Genomic DNA, 20150 nt, shown 5'->3' on the forward strand with positions numbered 1-20150 from the left:
GCAGATGCACCCTGTGCGGTCTCTAGCTTGCTGGGAGAATGTCCAGCTCCTGCTTTTGTGAAATTAGGGTTCACTTGCTTGGCTGATCTCAGGACAACAGCCTTGGGAAGCTCACTGGCCCAGCACAGGGCTGATATGAAAGCACAGTTCTCTGCAAGGTGACTAGCTCATCAGCTGTAGCTTGAGAGCTAACATCAAGGCAGAGGGCTACTTGCAGAAGAACCATTGTCAAGGGATCTGTGGGGGGTTTGGAGGAGTCACCCTCTCTTTGGCCGTGGCAGTGCACAGTGGCAAGGGTCCCAGACACCATGCTCTCTCTGGCAGCAGTGCCCAGTGGTAAAGGCCAAGGGCTCCGCCCTCTGTCTAGCGGTAGCAGTGCCCAATGGCAAAGGTCCAAGATGCCGCTCTCTCCCTGGCAGCGGCAATGCCCAGTGGCAAGGGTCCAGTAGCCACTGTAGTCAGTGGCAGTATCACCCAATGGCAAGAGACCAAGTAGGCTGCTTTCCCTAGGTTACCTAGTGGTAAGTGGGGGGAGAGTAGGGGAACCCAGGCTCACCCTTCTCCATCTGGTTCCAAGCCTGGACCTTTCAAAACCAGTTACCCTAGTACAGGGCTCAGGGCACCATATCCCCAAGCGCATTCCTTGGGGCACTTCCTCCCCTTTGCTTAGTCTCTGAGATCTCCTCCGCTGGAAGCAGCGCAGCAGCCTCTTCGGTTCCCATGGCCAATAGGTTTCCTGTGGCGTGACTAAGGGACTCGGTCTCCGCCTTGGCGGTTTAGCCTCCTAGAGGTTTCACGGCAGGAGTCTGCAGCACACATCCGTTCTCCTCCTCAGCCAGCCCAGACTGAGCTGAGCGGCTTCCTTTTATAGGCTCCCTCCACTGGGAGTGTGCCCACAAGGGTGAGCGGAGGTGGCCTCTTGGGCCCAAAGCCGTTTGTTAACCCCTGCATCACCAGTGCGGGGTTGATGCACCCCATCACAGCCATAGCATTCTGCACCAATACCAAGCATGCACAGCTAAGTTCTCTAAAGCCTTTTGCCCAGAGGATGCCAAAGCACAGGCCTCTGTAGCAACTAACTCAACAGTTGTAGCCTGGTAGGCTGTCAGCAGGGTTCAGGCCTGTGTGAGGTCAGTCGCTCAACATCTCTACCTCTCTGAGCTTATATAGTCACCCTCAGTTCTGTAAGACTACTTGATCGGCATTTGGCTGGCAGGCTGATGTCAAGGCAAAGACTGGGCCTCTTGGTGCTTACTGGCTCAGTAGCGCTTGCTTGCTGGTCTGAAGCCAAGTCACAAGCCTCTGTGAAGTCATCGCCACAGCCCCAGTGGTTAAAATAGGTCCACAGAGGAGAGGGGAGTGCAAGCATTGTGGCGGCTGTCGGTTGTTGTAGGTATTGAGGTTTGCAGTGTTGGTGTAGCCGTGTTGCTCCCAGGAGATCAGAGAGACAGGGTGGGTGCAGCATTGTGGTCCAATAAAAGATATAACCTCACCTGCTTTGGCTCTTAGGTGTTGACATCACATTATGAGATGGCATTGCATCATCTTGTGTGATGGGACATGGCAGGTGGAAGAGAACGGAACAAAGGAATCAGCATATCCGAAAGGAATCCATGTTCCCAAGCAGGCCAGGAGTCAGGCAAAGTGTGTGGGGAGGATGGGGAGGAGGCACACTTGTACTCCCAGCTTCTCTTTCCACTCTGTAGTGCCAGGAGGGGAGAGGCAACTGACAGGGACCATCTGTCTAATGGAAGGAAAGTCAGCAACACAACAGGAGGAGCCAGGAACAATCCTCCTCCCACCAGATGCAGATGCTGCTCTGCCTACTGGCAGGAAAGGATTAGAGATCCATCAACTCATCAGCCCCTCCAGCTTCTCCCACTTCAGATTTTCCCTCATGTCACCAGCCAGTGAAGAGGCAGGAGGAAGGAGAGCTCTGGGGGTCTGAGTTCTCCTAAGCCTCAAAGAGAAGAGGCAAAAGCGCGCACGCGTGCTCTCTCTCTCTCTCTCTCTCAGCAGGGGAGCTGTGCTCCCTCATGTGACACCATACATTAAACTCTGGTTGATTGGCACAAGCACTTATAAATTCAAGGCAAGTCCTATAGTGGTTCCTGAAATCCATCTGCCAGAACAAGAAGGCTCGGCTGAGCATGATTTTCCACCAGGAGAGTTATGGGGCTCCCTCTCCAGCTGTCGTTGCCTGACCCTGGTATGTCCTGCTCAGTTACTTCCAAACCTGTTTGACAGCAGTGCTCGTCCACCCCACTTTCCATGGTTACAGACATTCCACTTACAAATGAGGAGCCAGACTTATCTGAGAAACTATCCCTGACCAGCTGAGCCCTGAAACATAGCATTGGTAGCAATGCTGTCTGGGAACATCATACAATTTCTCCATAACACCAAGATTTGGTCTCCTTGTCATTCTCTGATTTTAAAGCCCAAAGGGACCATTATGATCATCTAGTCTGATCTTCTGTCGCATACCAACCAGCAATAACCCAATCATAGTAATTTTCTCTGGGCAAAGAGTCAGAATCTAGCCACAGGCCACGTGAGAACAGCCTGACTGCTGTTCTTTGCCCATCACTGTAGGGTGTTCTTGGAAGGGGTGTACTGGAGTCTCTCTGTCTGGAGTCATGACCTCATCAGGGGCCATTAATAGGTTATAGGGAATCACGACCACCCTCCCTTTTATGGCTAGAGGAAAAAGGGGGTGAGAGCATCCTGAAAAATATTTGTTGCAAAATGGGATTAACAGTGTAGAAAAGGAAGAGAACCCCTGTGGCAGGGTATGTGGAGCCTAACATGGGTGTGTTTGGTTCAGCTATCTCAGAGCTATTGATCTGTGTTTTAAAGAATTCTTTTCTAACTTCTTGAAAATTCGGAAAACCATAGATGTGAACTAAAGAACTAGAGAATGCAGCAGAACTGGTCAATGCATGGTCTAAAAAGAGTGTGTAATGACAGTCAACCCTCCTCTGCTCTGTGCAATAGCTAATGACTCAGAGCAAATCTGTTCTAGGGTAACTCGAGGGAGACTGTTGCATTACACTTACTGCCACAGATTAACATTTCATTCGGTATTGGAGGCTGAAGCACAGGGCAGGCTGTCAATGGCCTCTCATGGGATGGGTGGATCCAGCTTCAGGGTCTGTACTTGCTCCTGAGCTCACAGAGGTGGAATGATATTACAGAAGCAACTTAATCGGCAGATACTGTAAAGGAAACATCTCTTGCTGCTCGATGCAGAAATGGCATTGAGGATCCAGCCCTGGTTGTGTTTGTAATGACCATCTTCTGGCCAAAGGTTGTCAGGTGGAGGTGGAAATGGGTGTCCACTCCACAAGAAATAAAAAGGTATCTAAAGCCAATTGGCCACTTGTCATATATTTTAACTATATGAGGCAGGAAAAATAGGGAGACAGACTTTTAAGATAATATATAGGAACCTCAGGTAGGTTCTTTCCTAAGAGGAGTAACCTTGTCTCTGCTGTAGAGACCCGATCCAGCAAATCCCTTAAGTGCCTCCTTGACTTTAAGCAGGTACCTGAGTAGTCCCACTGATTTCAATGGGACTACTCAACTGCTTAAAGTTAAGCTCACACTTAAGTGCTTTATTATATTGATGCCTTTTTGTCTTGTATAATTAAAGTTCAGAATAAGTAACTCGATGGCTAAGAGCCCCATTTTTACTTTAGGTCACTGATGTACTTCCTGATTTACACTTAAGAAAAGGTTCCTAACACGTGCCAGTGACAAGAATATTAAACCACAGATTTCAATTAGACCTTACTATAGAAAAACTGTGCTGTATAAATGTACCAGAGATGTATAAACTTTGTATTGTTCATATTTTACTAAGCTACCATTGGTACAGTATAATAAAACTTTTAAATGGTTTCATTTTCCACTGGCATGTCATTTTTATATACACATGTGTATAGACACATGCTGTACATCAGAAACTAAATTATTAAGGGTTCATTTTTTCTTCATATCCCTTTTCAGATGCAGTTTTTTTAATCTGGTTTTTATTTTAAGCTATTATTAGAAGCCCCAGAATGTCATGTATGAAAGGAAGTCACGGTGACAGAGAAGGGGCTTTAAGCAGTGACATACGCTTCAGTTCCCGTTAATTATGCTTCATGCCACCCATCTGTGAGGCTTCTCCTTGAACTTTGATCAGAGCAAATATGTTTTCATTGCCATCCTGCAAGGTGTATGTGTTTTCATAAAAAGCGAGTAGGTCTTTCATATGCCTAACAGCGATTTGTATACTGATAAAACTTTTGTTATTAAATTGCTGTCATGAACCATTCTTACCATATATATTGGATCTGAATCACTTTATGCATGAAAGATATTAAATATTGCTTATAGGCTTTCAAGTTTTTTTTAAATAACAGTAGCAAACTTCCCTCTCCCCAATAACTTAAAAAAAGTTTGCCCAGTATCCAGTTAAGGATGAATAATGATGGGGTGGAGGGGGAAATCTACCAATCCATGCTCTGCTCATCATGTGAGCTACTGTGACCTCTATAAATGTTAATATAATCAACAGCAAATAGCACAGGAATTTATGAAGACTGTAAAACAGGTAGATGAAATCCATAGAGCTGATAAGAATTCCAAGCAGTGACTGTAAAACAGTGCAATTCACTATTCGGAATTCAGAGCTTTGTCACCTCACCAGTAGCACAAATATAGATAATCATATTGCCTTTATGAAATAACATTTGGTACATTATTTTATAATTACCATAAAAACACCTGCGTGTGGTAATTCTCACCCAAGTACATCACCAGTCATGGGTTTCAGCATAGCTGCTCCGAGCACGTGTCCTGGATTTATTTATGTAAGGCCTGATCCAGTGTCCACTGAAGCCAATGAGAGTCTTTGCGTTGCCTTTGATGGGACTTGAAATAGGTCCCTATTTAGTGTGAGGCACTTTACATACTTTTCTCCCACCATCCAGTCCCACATATTGGCCTGTCTTGCTCACATTTCCTCATGGATATCTAGCTATCAACTTAAATGCAACACAACCAAAGCTTAGCTTTTCATCTTGCCCTCCCCAAACTCTCCCCTCTCTCTGTCACCATGGATATGACAGCTGTCCTTCCAGTCACTCAAGCAAGCTTCATCTTTGACTAGACCCACACATCCAGGCAGTGTTTCAATCTTGCTGCCTCTTCCTACATAACATTGCAAAGATCTGGCTTTTTCCTCTCTGTCCCCACTACCGATGCTCTTGTCAAGGCTCTTTTCTCATGCCTTGGCACCTCTAATTTCTTCCTCTCCGACCTTGCCCCCCTCACTCAAATCCATTCAAAATGCTGATGCCTGGATGGTTTTCCTAGCACATCATTCTAACTGCACTCTAATTCTTTGAGTCCCATCCATATCCAACACAAGCTTCTGGTCTTCAACTTTAAGGCCCTTTGTCTTTTAGCACCACCTTACCCAATTGATCTGTTACCTCATTACCATGCTGACCCAAGTCAGTCCACCAGTGAGGCCAGCCTTTACTACCCATTAGTTCATTTCTCACTCAAGCATCTTTGTGACATCCCCCATGCCGCCCCTTCCAGGTGGGGAAATCTATTAAGCCACCATCTTCTCCTCCAAACCCCTCCTTAAGACTCACTGCTATCACAATGCCTCCAGAGCATGATGCCGCTGACAATAGCTAGCTAGGCAGGTGGTGACTGCTACGGATTGTGATCATACTTGTCCTCCCCAGCCACTCCTATTTGTCTGTTTTATTCACCTGTTGTGTTCCATCATAATTCTAGACTGTGAACTCTCTGGGGCAGGCACTGTCTTTTTGGACAGTGCCTGGACCAATTAGCCCCTTATCCTTGATTGAGGCCCCTTGCCATTACTGTAATATAAACAATAAGAATGTGAAAGGTGTTTACCCAAAAGAGCTTACCCTCTGCTACTGACAGCACAAAGACAAAGGATAGGGGAAAAGGAGAGCAAGGAACAATGCACACTGTCTTCTCTTAGGGTGAGATTCACTGCTCTGCAGGAAGCCTATCCTACAGTGACACCCTATTTTCTCCTTTAAAGCTTAAAGAGACCATTGCTTTAAAAATATTACTGTTTTTTCCAGCTCCCTATGTGATACCAGGTTACAGCTGCAGATCTGATTTATTTGCATACCTCTTGTGAAAGGCCAGAAGATTCATGGCTTTCACTTGAATCACTGAAGAATACCAGACAATATTATCCAGTAACTATGGAATTAATTTGTGTCACTGTTACATTCTCTCCACTTAAACAACATTAGCTCAGGAGTTTCCCAATGCTCTGCCTGTGTTGTATTTGCTCATCTGCTTGTGAAGCATCTGTAAGTGACATGGGATTTTATTTTCTAGGCCTTTGAGTTGGATCATCTATTGTTCATCAGCTAATGTTACTCAGAACAAGGTTACTGGGAAACTGTGCAGATCAGGGGTCCCTCAGCAGCACTGGCATCCAAGAAAATTACTTGTGACCCCCTCTTTTCACCCCTATTCTAACTACCCTTATAAAGTCAGTGCTCTTACGTATCCATAGAAGAGTTACCAACCAGCTTGATATGGAGGGGTGACCTAGAGGAGAAGAGTCCTGTATTCCTTCATCAATCCCGTGTAGAGCCAGCTTTATAAGAAGTGTAAGTGGCTGCATAGAGTTAAATAGAATCCAGTGTCATGTAAAGATGTTTCACGAGCAGATAAGATAAGCATCACTGAAAGAATATTGGGGAACTCTTGGGCTAAATGTTGTTTGACTGGAGGGAACGTAGCAGTTACACAAATTAATTCCATAGTTACTAGATAATATTGAGTAGTATTTTCTAATAATTCCAGTCAAAGTGAGGGAACCTTCTGCCTTTTCATGAGGGGCATGGAAATAAATTTGTTCCCCTCTCCTGTGCATTTCTTTCTGCTCAGTCTTCTACTTATTCTGCCACCATGACCTTAGACTGGCAACCCTGCCCCAACCCATGTTAATAATGTTCAAATTATGACCATAGCGCAGTGACTGAATTCTGGAAGTGACATTTGGTTTAAGTGTCTCAACACTGGGGAAAGCTACACATTTTTCTACTGGTACAGAAGTTCCCATTTTTTTCACTCTTTATGGTGAGCAAAAGAGGCAGAAGACGTTTAATTAAAGAGTGAGATGAACTGTTTTTCTATTCGTGCTTCAGTCAGGTTTATGAGTTTTACACACAGCTGTTTGTTTATTTTTAGTGCCTCATGTTTCCCCTGAGCTAGGGCAAGATTCTGCAATGTGCCGACCACTCTCAAACTCCCACTGTTCATCAAGAGAAGAGCTGGTTGGGTAAAAAACAAACTCAAAACAAAACAAACAAACAAAAAATCACACCATATTTTCTGAATGATCAAAATTGTGTCAAAATATTTCAGTTTTTAAAAAATGTTTTGAAATTTCATTGATATTTCAAAATCCCCGCAAATGCTGACTCTCTCCACTCAGGAGGCATTGGGCTCCTAGTAGGGTTGGGACAAGAATAAATCCATCTTCATAGCATAGTGGGCGAAAGGAGGAGTTTATGGCTGAGATCAAACGAAGGTTTTTTTTTAAAATGCTGGATACTTCCAAACGTTCTGCTTTTCCCATTTGTCCTACTATTGACCCAGCAAAAAGGAGAAGGAACATTAGAAGAAAGAGTTAAGTCCTTGTCTAGCACCTACTGCCTTAGAACTCTCTCCGCTTTGAATTCTAATGATTGTCCCACAATGCCATTGTTGCAAACCTAACAGTCCATCCCTCACAATGGTCCTCTCCCCCTTCCCAATTCTATTTTTGCCCTCAGACCACCTTGTGCCTTTTTGGCAACATGGTGTGGGTGTTGCCAAGATTCCTAGCTAGCCTCACCTCTTAGGCTCTGTTGACCCTGCCAAGAGAAGAGGTTTATTGTAGCATACCAATGTCAGCTTTAATCGAGCTAGCACAAGTAACAATAGCAGCGTAGATATAGTGACATGGGCTTCAGCACAGGCTAGCAATTGGCATACATAGCCATGGTACCTGAAGGACTTGTACTCTGGTTGCTAGTCCATGCAACCATATCTACACTGCTATTGTAACTCATACTAGCTAGATTAAAGCCGTCGGGTACTACCCATGCTACAATCACACCCTCACTTGCAATATAGACATGAATTTCCTCACGTGAATTTGTTTGGTTTCTAACCACTTTGTCTTAGAATTACTTCACTTGTATTCACTGTATTAAAATCCTGTTTTGTCCCTCTTTTTGACATGTTAAATAGTGATAAAGGGGGAAAAAAGCCATAATAATAAAGAATGATAACCCATGGTTGCATTGTAGCATTCAATGCAGGAATACAGGCCCAAGCTTTCTGTTGTGCCTGAGTCTGCACAGTGGAGCAGGGGCTATGCCTTACACGCACCTCATTTTAGCCTCCTCCATTTTCCAACTGCAGGCTGCAGCAGAAGCCAGGTTAGGATCAGAATATGCTGGCTCTAACTCTAGTGGTGATTCCCCAACACTGTAGGAATCTTCAGCTATGGAGACTGGACCAGTTTCATCCTCTTTGCACTGCTAGGAATAGAACAGGGGAGAGAATCTGAACTATTGACTTTGGTTCCCAAATTTCCTCCCTTCCCCATTGTCATCAAAACACGTGACCTGATGCCGCTGTCACTCATACTAGTGTAAACCAGGAGCAACTCCATTGAAATCAACCAAGCTACACCAATGTAAAACCTGTAAGAGTGCAGTATCAGTCCCATGGTCTCTCCAGACGTTACATTAGTACATAACTACTCAGAAAGAAGGCAAGCCTACTTGCTTCTGTTGCCTCACAATTCCCTCTGCTGGCAGATAAGTCACAGTGAAGCACTATATGAGCCTTTGCTCTTGCACCAGCCTGGCTAGAGAGTAGGTGTTCTGGCTGCGAACAGTGGCCAAGAAATCAGAGTGACTAGGACAAGAGAGCATGCATTGATTCATAGGGTGGAATTCACAGACTAGAGGGAAAAATGCCATTTTTATGCAGAATACATTCCCTTCTCCCACCCCCTCTTCCATGTTCATCTCCTTCCACTTCCTAGCAGAGAACTTTCTCTTACGCATAGCATCAATAGCAGCCCAAAGCCTTCAGGTGCAGCACACCAAGGTTCAGGGGCCCTCGGTAAGCGTGATCATATCCAAGTGCAATGTTTAATAGGGTCACTGAGTGCTTAACAAAATGGTAGGACAGGCTTAGAGCTGGGCGGAAATGCCTGCCGAAGTGCAATCATGTCCAGGGTTCTGCTACCTGATCAGAGCTGCCTTCAGTCCAAAGTATAGAAGTTACACAATGCGAGGGAGGAAGTGGTGATTGAATTCAGTTTGTTATGGGGCAGGTGCTTATGTAGCAGTGCTATAAAAGCTGGGCATAGGTTTCTCTGGGTTTGGGAGGAAGGAAAGCTGGGGAACTCCTGTAATGCCGCAGTGCGGAGCTGAAGTGGGAATAAAACACAGGGGGATATGAAAACAAAGGGAATTCCTGTTTGGGAGCTGAGCTGGGAAGCAGAATATGGCAGGTTCTGAGGCCTTTTTTTTTTATAAATAGATACTACCAAGTGCATTGGAAATCATGGTCCACTTTCATGATCTAAATCAGCGGTATTCAGTCCTAGGAGGCTGTGAGCTGGTTTCAGGGGGCTGCGTCTGACGCCTGGCACCCACAGGGGGCTCGAACTGGGAGCAGAGCTGCAGGGAGCCCTGAGCCCCAGTGCCCTCCCGGGGGCTGAAACCCAGCACCCTGAGTCACCATGGGCCTGAAGCCAGAAGTGGAGCTGCAGGGCTGAGGCCCAGCGCTTTGATTTCTGGTGCCCCCTGTGGGGCTGAAGCCTGGAGTCCCCTCCCCTTCCTGGAGTCCCGCAGGGCTGAAGCCCCAAGCCTCCCCTCCCTCCCACCCACCCGGTGGCTCAAGTCCAGAGGCCCCCTTCCCCCCCCCACGGTTGAAGCTAAAGCCCCAAGGGCCCTCCCACACACACACACACATGGTGACTGAAGCCAGGAGCCCCAAGGCTGCCGCCCCTCCCTGCCGGGCCCTGGATTTTTTATAGCATGTTGGGGCAGGGGACTCAAAGAAAAAGGTTGAGAACCCCTGATCTAAAGCACCAGAATGACTATGGTGTTACCATAGTGCCGGGGCCATTACCATGGAATACTGTTGCTGTTACGTTTAATTCCTTTTAATTGCTTGTATTTAGAGAGAGAAATCAGCACAGGATCAGAGAGATGCAACACAGGAAGCGTCTTTATTGGACTAACACTAAAAATCAGCCAGGACTGGCTGAGCTATCCCCTAATAGTCTAACTCTATTGCTATGGCAACAAGCTAAGCTCTAACCTAGGCAATTAGGCAAAACACAAAATACACAATTGCCTTTTTACTGAGCAGAGTGAGGCAGTGGAATTCTGAGCTGGGCACAGAGAAACACGATGAACAAATCTAACAAGCCTCTTGCATTTCGGGCTTTCCTCCTTCCTAAAATGAAACAGTAAAGGACTGGAGCTCTCTAAATCCTGCAGAAGTGTCCCCCTCCCCGTTACAAAGCCCTTTCTTCTAGCCAGAGATGCCGTTTTCAATGAAGTTTCAAAAGTCACGGAAGAGTCCAGCCACTGCATACTGGGTCATTTTGGTTCCATGGTACGTGAGGAGACATAGCAGGCTGGAGTAGAGTTAGGAACTAGGTTAGAGGCTGCCCTATAGGCAGGATAGCTTTGCAGTGCAGGGAGTTGTGTGGTCTAGCTGCAGTGTGGGTGGGACTCATCCCTGGGCAGAAGGCAAATACAGAGCCTACACCTCACTTTAGTCCCACTTAAACCCTATGGGATTTAAGTGGTGCCTGCACAGGCACTGGGTGGGCCATCTGCCTGGAGTGAGTTTCTCCCTGTGAGGTCTATTACATATATATATATATAGAGAGAGAGAGAGAGAGAGCACAAAACTTATTTAGTCTGGGAAATGATTTGAAGTAAAACACAGGCTTAAGTGCTTTGCTGGATTGGGGCCTTAGTTGCTAGAGTTAAAACACAGCCTGCTAAATCTGCAAGTGGTGGAGCTTTGGGCATGCCTACATGGGGACACGCAAAAAAGTTAAAGCACACCTTTAGTTAATTTGACTTAACTTTACATTATAGCCTTCAGTTAATTTGGCTGAACTTTCACAGAGCATCCTGCTGTAGACATGCCCTGAGTGTGCTATGAAATTCTATCATGTAGCAAAACCTTTTTCAGGAGCCCATTAGGTATTGGGATTGACATAACAATGGTTCATAACATGGAACAGGCAGTCACCCAATAGCACCAAAATATTTAGTGATTGTTTCTCATGTAAGTTGCTGCAGGCTGTGAGGAGCCCAAACCTTCTGAGATAGGCAGCAGGAGAGATTCATGATAGATGAGAGCACACACTTTAAGCAGCATGTGTGGCACTAGGCCCTGGGCTGGATTGTCAGCAGCAGGGATTGAACCTGGAACCTCTGGAATTTAACACATACTTTACTGCATGAGCTAAAAAACCATCCTCTTTTCAGCCAAGGCTGTAGCAGGCTCATCATCTTCTTTATGCAGCCCAGCCATTACTGAAGGGGAACAAAGTGCTTTACAGGGTGGATGTGGGATAGACATGGCTCATTAACAGCTCCATAGAACTAATCTAACTTGAGGTCACTCTTGCTCTTATTAATCTGACTAGGGTGACCAGATGTCCCAATATTGAAGGCTTTTTCTTATACAAGCGCCTCAATTTTCACACTTGCTCTCTGGTCACCCTAAGTCTGACACCTCTCCTGTGTGTTCACCACCCTTACCCCCGTCCCTCCAGCATTTAGCCACATTCGTCATGGATAAGAGCGAAGCCATTGTGACAGTGGACGACGCCATTAGGAAGCTGATGCTGCTCAATTCTAAAGAGAAGATCTGGGCCCAGGAGATGCTGCTGCAGGTGAATGACAAGTCCATCCGACTGCTAGACTGCGAGTCAAAGGTAGGTCATGAGCTTTCTCCTCCAGGGCAAGATGCTTAAAAGGCAATAGACCGCATCCAACGTGTGCCACTTTCCAGCTGGTTGGGGAGTGGTAACATGCTTTTCTGGGGCTACTAAACTGGGAAGAATTGATACCAAAAAAAAAAAAAAAAAAAGAACCCACCCACGCAGCATTTCTTTGGAGTTTGCATGCACAGCAAGGTGGGATTGAACTAACCAGTCAGACTCTCAGGTCCTTGCTGCTATGCTCATGGGTGAATGATAAATCAGACCTCGGAGAAGTAACAGGCTAATGGAGATTGATGGGTCCAGTCAGGACTTTGCAAAATGGCTTGGGTGGAATTCATCATTATTAATTATTTGTATTACACACACACACACACACACACACACACTACCCCAAAGGGTGGGAGAAAAGTATCATTATTCCCAGTTTAATAACTGGGAACTGAGGCACAGAAACACTTGCCCAGGGAGTGTGTGGCAAAGCCAAGAACAGAGCCCAGCTGTCCTGGGTCCCAGTCCGGTGCCTTAACACATCATCATCCCTCCTCTCAGTGCTCCCAATCCAACCCCATTTGAATGTGTTTGTGCAAGCCCAACACTGCTAGTTCACTGCTTCGGGCGGAGCATAGCAACGGGATGACATCTGTAGCACCAATATCAATGCATTGTGCTGCAAGTCCAAGCAACAGCCTGTGCTCTGGGACCCCATCCCCAGAAAACAAATGGGACACTCCACCTCCTCCTAGTGGTCCCTAGTTCCTCGACTCATTTGTCCTCCCCAAACGCCGAGGTTGTCGTCAGGATCAGACCCAGAACTGCAGAGCCACAGACTGCCAGGAAGCACACGCCCTGTGACTTCCCTGCCTCCCTGCAGCAGTCACTGCTGTGAGCCGGTGCAGGGGACAGCTAGGTGTTATTTAACACCACTCCCCGTTGCCTTACAGGAGGAGCTGGAGGACTTTCCCCTGCCGACAGTCCAGCTCTGCCAAACCGTGCTGAATCAGATGCGCTACCCCTCCATCCTCCTGCTGGTGTGCCAGGATTCAGAGCAGCACAAGCCCGACATCCACTTCTTCAACTGCGACGAAGTGGAGGTGAGCAGGGAGGGGAAGCGAGAGGGGCTTTAGGAGGAAAGATTCATTACTCCTTGGGGCTAGATTTTCAAATCTTTCCCCTGCTTGGGCATGTCAAGAGGAAAACCAAACCAGAACGGAGTGTGCAAAGGAAGACTCAAGCCTCCATGGGGCGAGAGAGCATGCCGCTCGGGTGCACAGCCTGCACGAGCTTATCCTGAGCTGGCTCAAGAACGGCTGCGGAGCAATGCATATTGTCATGCCAGGGTAGTTTGCATTTAACATCACCTTCAGTTCCACCCTGTCTTATATAGGCTAAGAGCAGCACCATTTCACCAGTGTACAAATTACAGCGGCAATGCCTCCCATCCCTCCTTTTAACTGGTAGGACTGGAGAACACTCTGCCTGCCTTAACTGTAGTCCCTGGCCTGTCATTTATTACTGCTGGAAACCCCCTTTTCAGCCACAACATGAAAATTGGTGTAGCTCCATTGAAGTCCGTACAGCTGGTACTCAAGAGAATTATGTCCATATGTCTGGATTTACTGGGAGGTTTCCCATGCACTCCCTTGCATTCTGGACCCTCAGTTGCCTACTGCAATCCTAGCCCTTCCTCTTCCACAGAGCCCATGTGCAGCAGTGTAGCTCTGCCATCAGACACACAGTCAGGACAGCAAGCAGGAAGCCCTCTCCTTATCTATGCTGAGATTTCAGCCCCACTGACACTGCAGCCACCAGTGGGCAGCAGCAAGTGCCTTCAGCTACACTAATACCAACCCCTAGTGTAAGCTCAACTTACCCCAGGGCAACACAATCGGTGTCCCAGTTCCAAATCAAAGGTGAAATCAGCAGCGTAAGCACATAACTCCCTAGGGATTTGCACAGGTACCAATGGCTGAAATCCTAGGACATACAACACCAAAAGCCTGCTGCTGCAAAATCCTGCTGTCACTTGAGCTAGGTCTCCTGCTTGAGAGCCAGATCCTTTCACCTGCACCAGCGCTCTCCCTGGCTGCTCAGGCAGAGGCAGTAGAGCACTGCACAGTGAAACCCCACTTCTGCGTGCTGAGTTCACTTGTAATGCAATATAATGAGTACGTAGCCAATGACATTCTCAGCCAGCTCTTTCCCCATCATGCCACTTACATCCTCCAGTTAATTCAAAGCAAAGCCTTTATCAGATCACTGTTTTGTGTTTGAGGCGGAGATGGTCTATGAGGACGTAGAAAGTGCGCTCGCCGATCATAAGCAGGGAAAGAAGATACGGCCGCAGACACTCAAGTAAGTGCCACAGATAGATGGGTTCCCAATGTGCAGTGAGGGAACAAATGCTCCCTGCTCTCATCTGCTACACAGAAAACAGGACACAAAGGCTGACAAGCCTGTCCTGGATCAGTTTGAATCCAGAGAGATTTCAGGCTGGGGTTTGAGGTTAAGGTTCAAGGCCAAATCAGAGCTGGGATTTGTTGGCAGTGAAATCCTGCACACTATTCTTGGGAGATTTTGTCCACATCTGAATGAGAGAGAGAAAATAGGCCCCCTTCTGGTTTGGGATCTATCCCAAAAATAAGACTAGAAGGGGAGGTTCAAATCCAGCAATTCAGGTTTAACACACATATACACTTCCATTAAAAAAACCAAAACCTAACCTCAAAGGGCTTTGAATTAGATGCTCTGCTATAGGTCCGTGTATAATAAAAATTGTTTAGGAGGACACAGGTAAAAGGCCAGTGGTTCTCAACCTATTTACCATTGTGGGCCGCAGAGCTCCTCTGGGGCCTTGACGGGGAGGGTGCATGCAGAGCTCCTCCTCTCCTCTGGGGTCCTGACAGGGGCACATTCTGTGCCCCTCCAAAAGGGCTGGAATTTAAATTCCCGCAAACGCCCCTGAATATCAGTCCGCGTTTGCTGAAAGGACAGACCCTATAGACCAGACAGGAGGGAATTCACTGTAATCAGTTAACATCTGATGTTCTTTTACTCACAGAAACTTACCAGAAATGCACATGGCAATGTGTTCTTTTTTAAATGTTATTATACTGCAAACTCCAAATGCTAGTTAAAATGGGAGGAGATGTGATCAGCAGCAAAGGTGCCAGCAAAATGCTTTGCACTAAGATGGTTAGTGTTTCTCAAACACTGTAAGAGCCAATACATTAAATGAAAGAGCTGCATATATCTGGTGCAGAGGGGCAGATTAACGCACACCCACTCAGTGTGGTGCTCTGTCCCCTTTTAGTGGTGGCTGGGCCACAGATGACGCTGAAGGACCTACTCCAGCCTTGACTAACAGAGAGAGGGGTCTTTTAGTTCAAGCAGTATATGCTCATGCATTAAGATCCAGACATATCAGGTTTGATCCTCACTACTGATGATCTATCGAGGGCTGGGGGATTGCACAAGGTTGAATTTCAGCCAAAACAAAATAGCACAGACCATGTTTTTCTTCCCTGCTCCAACTGGCAAAGCCAGTCTCCTGGGAACAGGAAAGGCTGCTATCGGTAGTAGGGTGAATTGCTTGTGTGTTCTTTACCCCTCAGAGTTAACCAAGAGAAAATAAACCAGCGACAATCTATACTCCCACCGCCTCCAGGACCAGCTCCTATCCCTATCCAGCATGAGATGCAAGGCTCACCAGTGAGCAGTAGGAAACGGTTGACTCCCCCTCCACCCCATAACGAACCAGGTATTGGAGACGCTCAATGGCTCTGTAATATGAATGTGTGACTAATGCAAACAGCTACACAGAATGACTCCCATCCTGAACCTTTGGAACTGCCCTGAACTCATTTTGGGTCTGACGTGGCCATAACACAAGAAAGCAAATGTCATTTCACAGTGTTGCAAAGCAGTTACTGTAGAACTGGAAAATTAAACACCCTTTGTTTATGCATTTCAAAAACGCAACCCACAGTGACTATTTCTACCTGCCAGGTTAGCAAAAAGCAACCTGAGCAGTGTGTGCAGGCTCAATGAATCAAAGGCCTGGAAGCTGCTTTTGAGGTCGTTTTATTATCATCTGTATTATGGTAGCACTGAGAAGTCTCAACACTATGAGGTTTGCACTCTACCTGCTCTTTTGCTAGGCTCAAGAAAAAACAACATAATCAGGGAACAACATGAAACAGAATCATAGAAATGTAGGGCTGGAACGGACCTTGAGAAGTCATCAAGTCCATCCCCCTATGTGTTGAGACAGGACCAAGTAAACCTAGTCTAACCCTGACAAGTGCTTGTCAACCTTTTATTAAAAGCCTCAAATGATGGGGATTCCACAACCTCCCTTGGAAGCCTATCCCAGTACTTAACTATGCATATAGTTAGAAAGTTCTCTCTAATACCTAACCTAAATCTCCCTTGCTGTAGGCTAAGCAGATTACTTCTTGTCCTACCTTCAGTGAACATAGAGAACAGTTGATCACTGTCCTCTTTATAACAGCCCTTAACGTAACCAACGACTGCTATCAGTCCTCCCAGTTTTCTTTTCTTAAGATTAATATACCCAATCTTTTTAGTCTTTCTGCAAAGGTCAGTTTTCTAAATCTTCTATAATTTTTGTTGTTCTCCTATAGACTCTCTCCACTTTGTCCTCCTCTTTCCTAAAGTTTGGTGCCCAAAACTGGACATAGCAAATCCAGAAGGATAATTACCTCCCTGTCTTATATACAAGACGCCTCTTCAGACAACCCAGAATGATATTTGCCATTTTCACAACTGCATCACATTGTTGACTCTCATTCAATCTGTGATCCACTATAACCTCAGATCCTTTCTGCAATATTAATTAGCCAGTTAGTCCTCATTTTGTAACTGAGCATTTGATTTTTCCTTCCTAAGTGCAGTACTTTGCACTTGTCTTTTTTGAATTTCATCTTGTTGATTTCAGACCAATTCTCCAATTTATCAAGTCCTGAGGAGAGGAAATACTCTTTTCCCAAGGATGGATAGTAAAGGCCAAACAGCTGTCTTGTGCAGAGAAACACTATGTTAGAATCAATTTTTTCATAATGAAAATAATATACAGTTTGGATTAGAAGATAGAAATTTGATTTTTTTTTTTTTTAAAGCAACTGATGTGCACACAGTACATACTGGATTTCATGTGTCTTGTTCCTGGATTCAGAATCATCTCCAGGATGAAAAGGAAAACAATAATATGTATTACTTGTATTATTTCAGTACCTACTGGCTCCAATCAATATCAGAGTCTCATTGTGGCAGATGCTGTACAAACACTCACTAAGAGACAATAGAGAGCTTTACAATCAAAATAGACAAGACAAAAAAGAAAGCATTACTATCTCCATTACATGGTAATCTAGTAGGTCTTTCCCAGCTCTTGTTCCTATGATCCTAAGCTATCATGGTGTATTTTTTCCTGCTCTTTCAGAGCCAAGTATGTAAGTTACACTCTTGGATAATATAGCTGGTGTTGACGTCCCAACATATGCATAGAGACATAGAATTTACAGTGTGGCCCCATGAGCAGTCACTCTGCATTATAGTTCTGTTACATTTGCATCTGCATAGCAGCATTGTCATCACATAGAGCACTCTGTTCAGCATTCATAAATATACATACACATGAGCAAGCTGGAGCTGAAAATTCAAATGACTTGCTGTTGCTGTTCCATAACACAATCACTGTCATTAAAAGAAACCAAGTAGCACAAGGCCAGAAAATAGCATCCAAGCTATAGTTTACGCAGAGGCTGAAAGCAAATTATTGCCATTCACACTTTCAAATCATCCAACCTGATCCATCTTCCACTCCCAGGAGCACGATAGGCTCAGGACACAATCTTTTATTATGTTACATTTCTTATCTCCCTGACTTCATCATGGTGATGTGACTCCAGCCATTTAAGTCTCCTTCACTTTCCCAGGTGCAATCCTCAGTCATGTGACTAGCTGGATAGTCCATTGTGAAGACATAGGCCTCAATCCTGCAATGAGCTCTGTGCAGCTGGACTGAGTTAGTGTGTGCAGAGGTCTGCCCATGTAGAGATCAGCGACATCAATGGGGCCTTAAACGTCACAGATCACTAGTTCATTGTCTGTCATTGCAAACAGGCTTCCTGGCCTGGCCATGTGCAAAGAAGGCGCAGCTCACAGTCCTAAATAGTCAGCATTGGCCACAGATTTCAGAGATAAGACTTCGGAATATGATGGCAAGTGATCTCTTCTGGGACAGTCTCTTTCAATGAGATATCTCAGTGGGACTTCAAAAATGCCAAGGAAGACTTTTCTACCCATTCATTGTATACTTGACATGAAACTTATCTCTCTGGTTTCTCCCCCACGCACCCCCAGTCCAATGTCTATGATGTCCCATTAGCAGGATCTGAATGACACTTAGTGGCATTTTGTCTCTGGTTCCACAGATTGCTTCCTTTATTATTTTTCCAACACCGACCACACTAGAAGCTTGGTATCCCCTCCCCAGCCACAAGTACAGCTATGTCTGCACTCTCCCTGCTGACCTACACCTTCATGTCCCATCAGATTGGGACTATTCCATGGCCTCTCTGGATTACAGTCACCAGCTACATCACACAGAGCGGTCATGTGTACATCATGTTCATAGATGGGGATAGAACTGTGTACCATCTCCAAAAATACAAGCCCTGACTCCTTCAGCTGAAGATCAGCTGAAGCAAGATCTTTGACAGCTGTTATTAGGGTTTTACACAACACAGGCTACAGCCACTGGAGGGCAAGATAGTCACACTTGAGCAGGTCTGCCAATCTGTCCACTCAATGACAGTGCTGTACAGACAGTAGACAATGCATTACTAGGTCTCCCACTGAACATTATTATTATTTGCTTTACAGTAGCACCCTGGGGCCCCCACTCTGGATCTGAGGCCCATTGTATGGGACTGGACATTCTAGAGTTAAGCCTCCTGTATTTTCTATACTTCCTGTGCACATCATTTATCATATAATGGCCAAGACCAATGCACCCTTAACTCTGCTCTTCACAGCATGCTCCAAATGCTTTATGGAAATCTCTAAATCTGTCCACTACAACATCAGCAGGGCCTGGTACTGCTTAAATTCAGGGACCATGTCCAGATCAAATGGAGTCCAGAGTGGATCAGTGGGACAGTGCAATACTTTGCATGAAGATGCCTCGCTAAGTCAATTCCCCATTAAGACATAGTTCCAGCGCTTTCTCTAGAACACCTGTCCAAACTAGTCCAAACTAATCCCCTCGGTTAGGGATGATATGCAGGCAGTTTGTGTGGTTCTCTGCCAAAACCATCTCCCAACACTCCCTTGTTATATATTCTGGTGCATTTGTCTGAACTCCTACTGCACTTGCTGAAGGAGCTTTCTGGGACTTTGAACTCTTGTTTCCAGAACTTAGTCATTATTCTGCTATTAGAAAGCTGACCCAGAAACTGCTTATTCTGAAATACTGAAATGTCATTGACTGATATGTCATTTGAAAGCCTATAGGCTACCTGTACCTTTATTTTTAAATCTATTCCAGGGTGAGTTTATGCAAATTAAACAGAATTACTTCTTGCACAAGTTTTACAGAGCTCCTCTGATTTTTGTAGAAGCATGTATAAAATAGCAGTCATGCAGAAACCCTGGTACACAGGGGCTGACAGACTAGCTATTGCATTCATTTGTATCTTCTATTCTCTTTTCTTATCATCCCTTGTATTTTTTATCTTTTGCCCATGTCACAAATGAAATTTCTGCTGATGGATGGTGTGCATGTGTAGTTCAGTCAACCTTGACCTAAGACTGCATCTGGCAGCCCACGTTGTATTGCTTAGAAGTGCCAAGAGACTGCAGATCAGATCTCCAACATGTAGAAGTCAGCATAGCACCACTGAAGTCAGTGGAGCCACAGCTGAGGATCTGGCCCTGCATGTTGTTTTCACTAGCTAACAACTGACTGGCTGTCCTTTCTTGTGATTCATTCTCTGTTTGCATTTGCCAGCTGACAATAAAATCGATACACAGACGTTGCAGATGGGTGCTACAACTCTGAAGAGCTTAATTAGCAATGCTGATCTCC

The 20150-nt window shown here is 45.5% G+C and overlaps 1 protein-coding gene across 2 annotated transcripts in view; it reads left to right on the forward strand.

Annotated features, from left to right (window-relative positions):
* The window catches only part of EPS8L2 (EPS8 signaling adaptor L2), a 102577-nt gene that overhangs the window by 55701 nt on the left and 26726 nt on the right, over positions 1-20150 (forward strand). For both annotated transcript variants that reach the window (XM_067540529.1, XM_067540530.1), the window contains exons 5-8: positions 11870-12031; positions 12982-13131; positions 14313-14392; positions 15652-15797. In XM_067540529.1, the coding sequence (XP_067396630.1) occupies positions 11870-12031; positions 12982-13131; positions 14313-14392; positions 15652-15797 (538 nt within the window). The remainder of the gene's footprint in view (positions 1-11869; positions 12032-12981; positions 13132-14312; positions 14393-15651; positions 15798-20150) is intronic.

This window comes from Emydura macquarii, unplaced genomic scaffold, assembly GCF_026122565.2.
Source record: "Emydura macquarii macquarii isolate MOO-44397 ecotype Brisbane River unplaced genomic scaffold, CSIRO-AGI_Emac_v2 contig_587, whole genome shotgun sequence".
NCBI lineage: Eukaryota > Metazoa > Chordata > Testudines > Chelidae > Emydura > Emydura macquarii.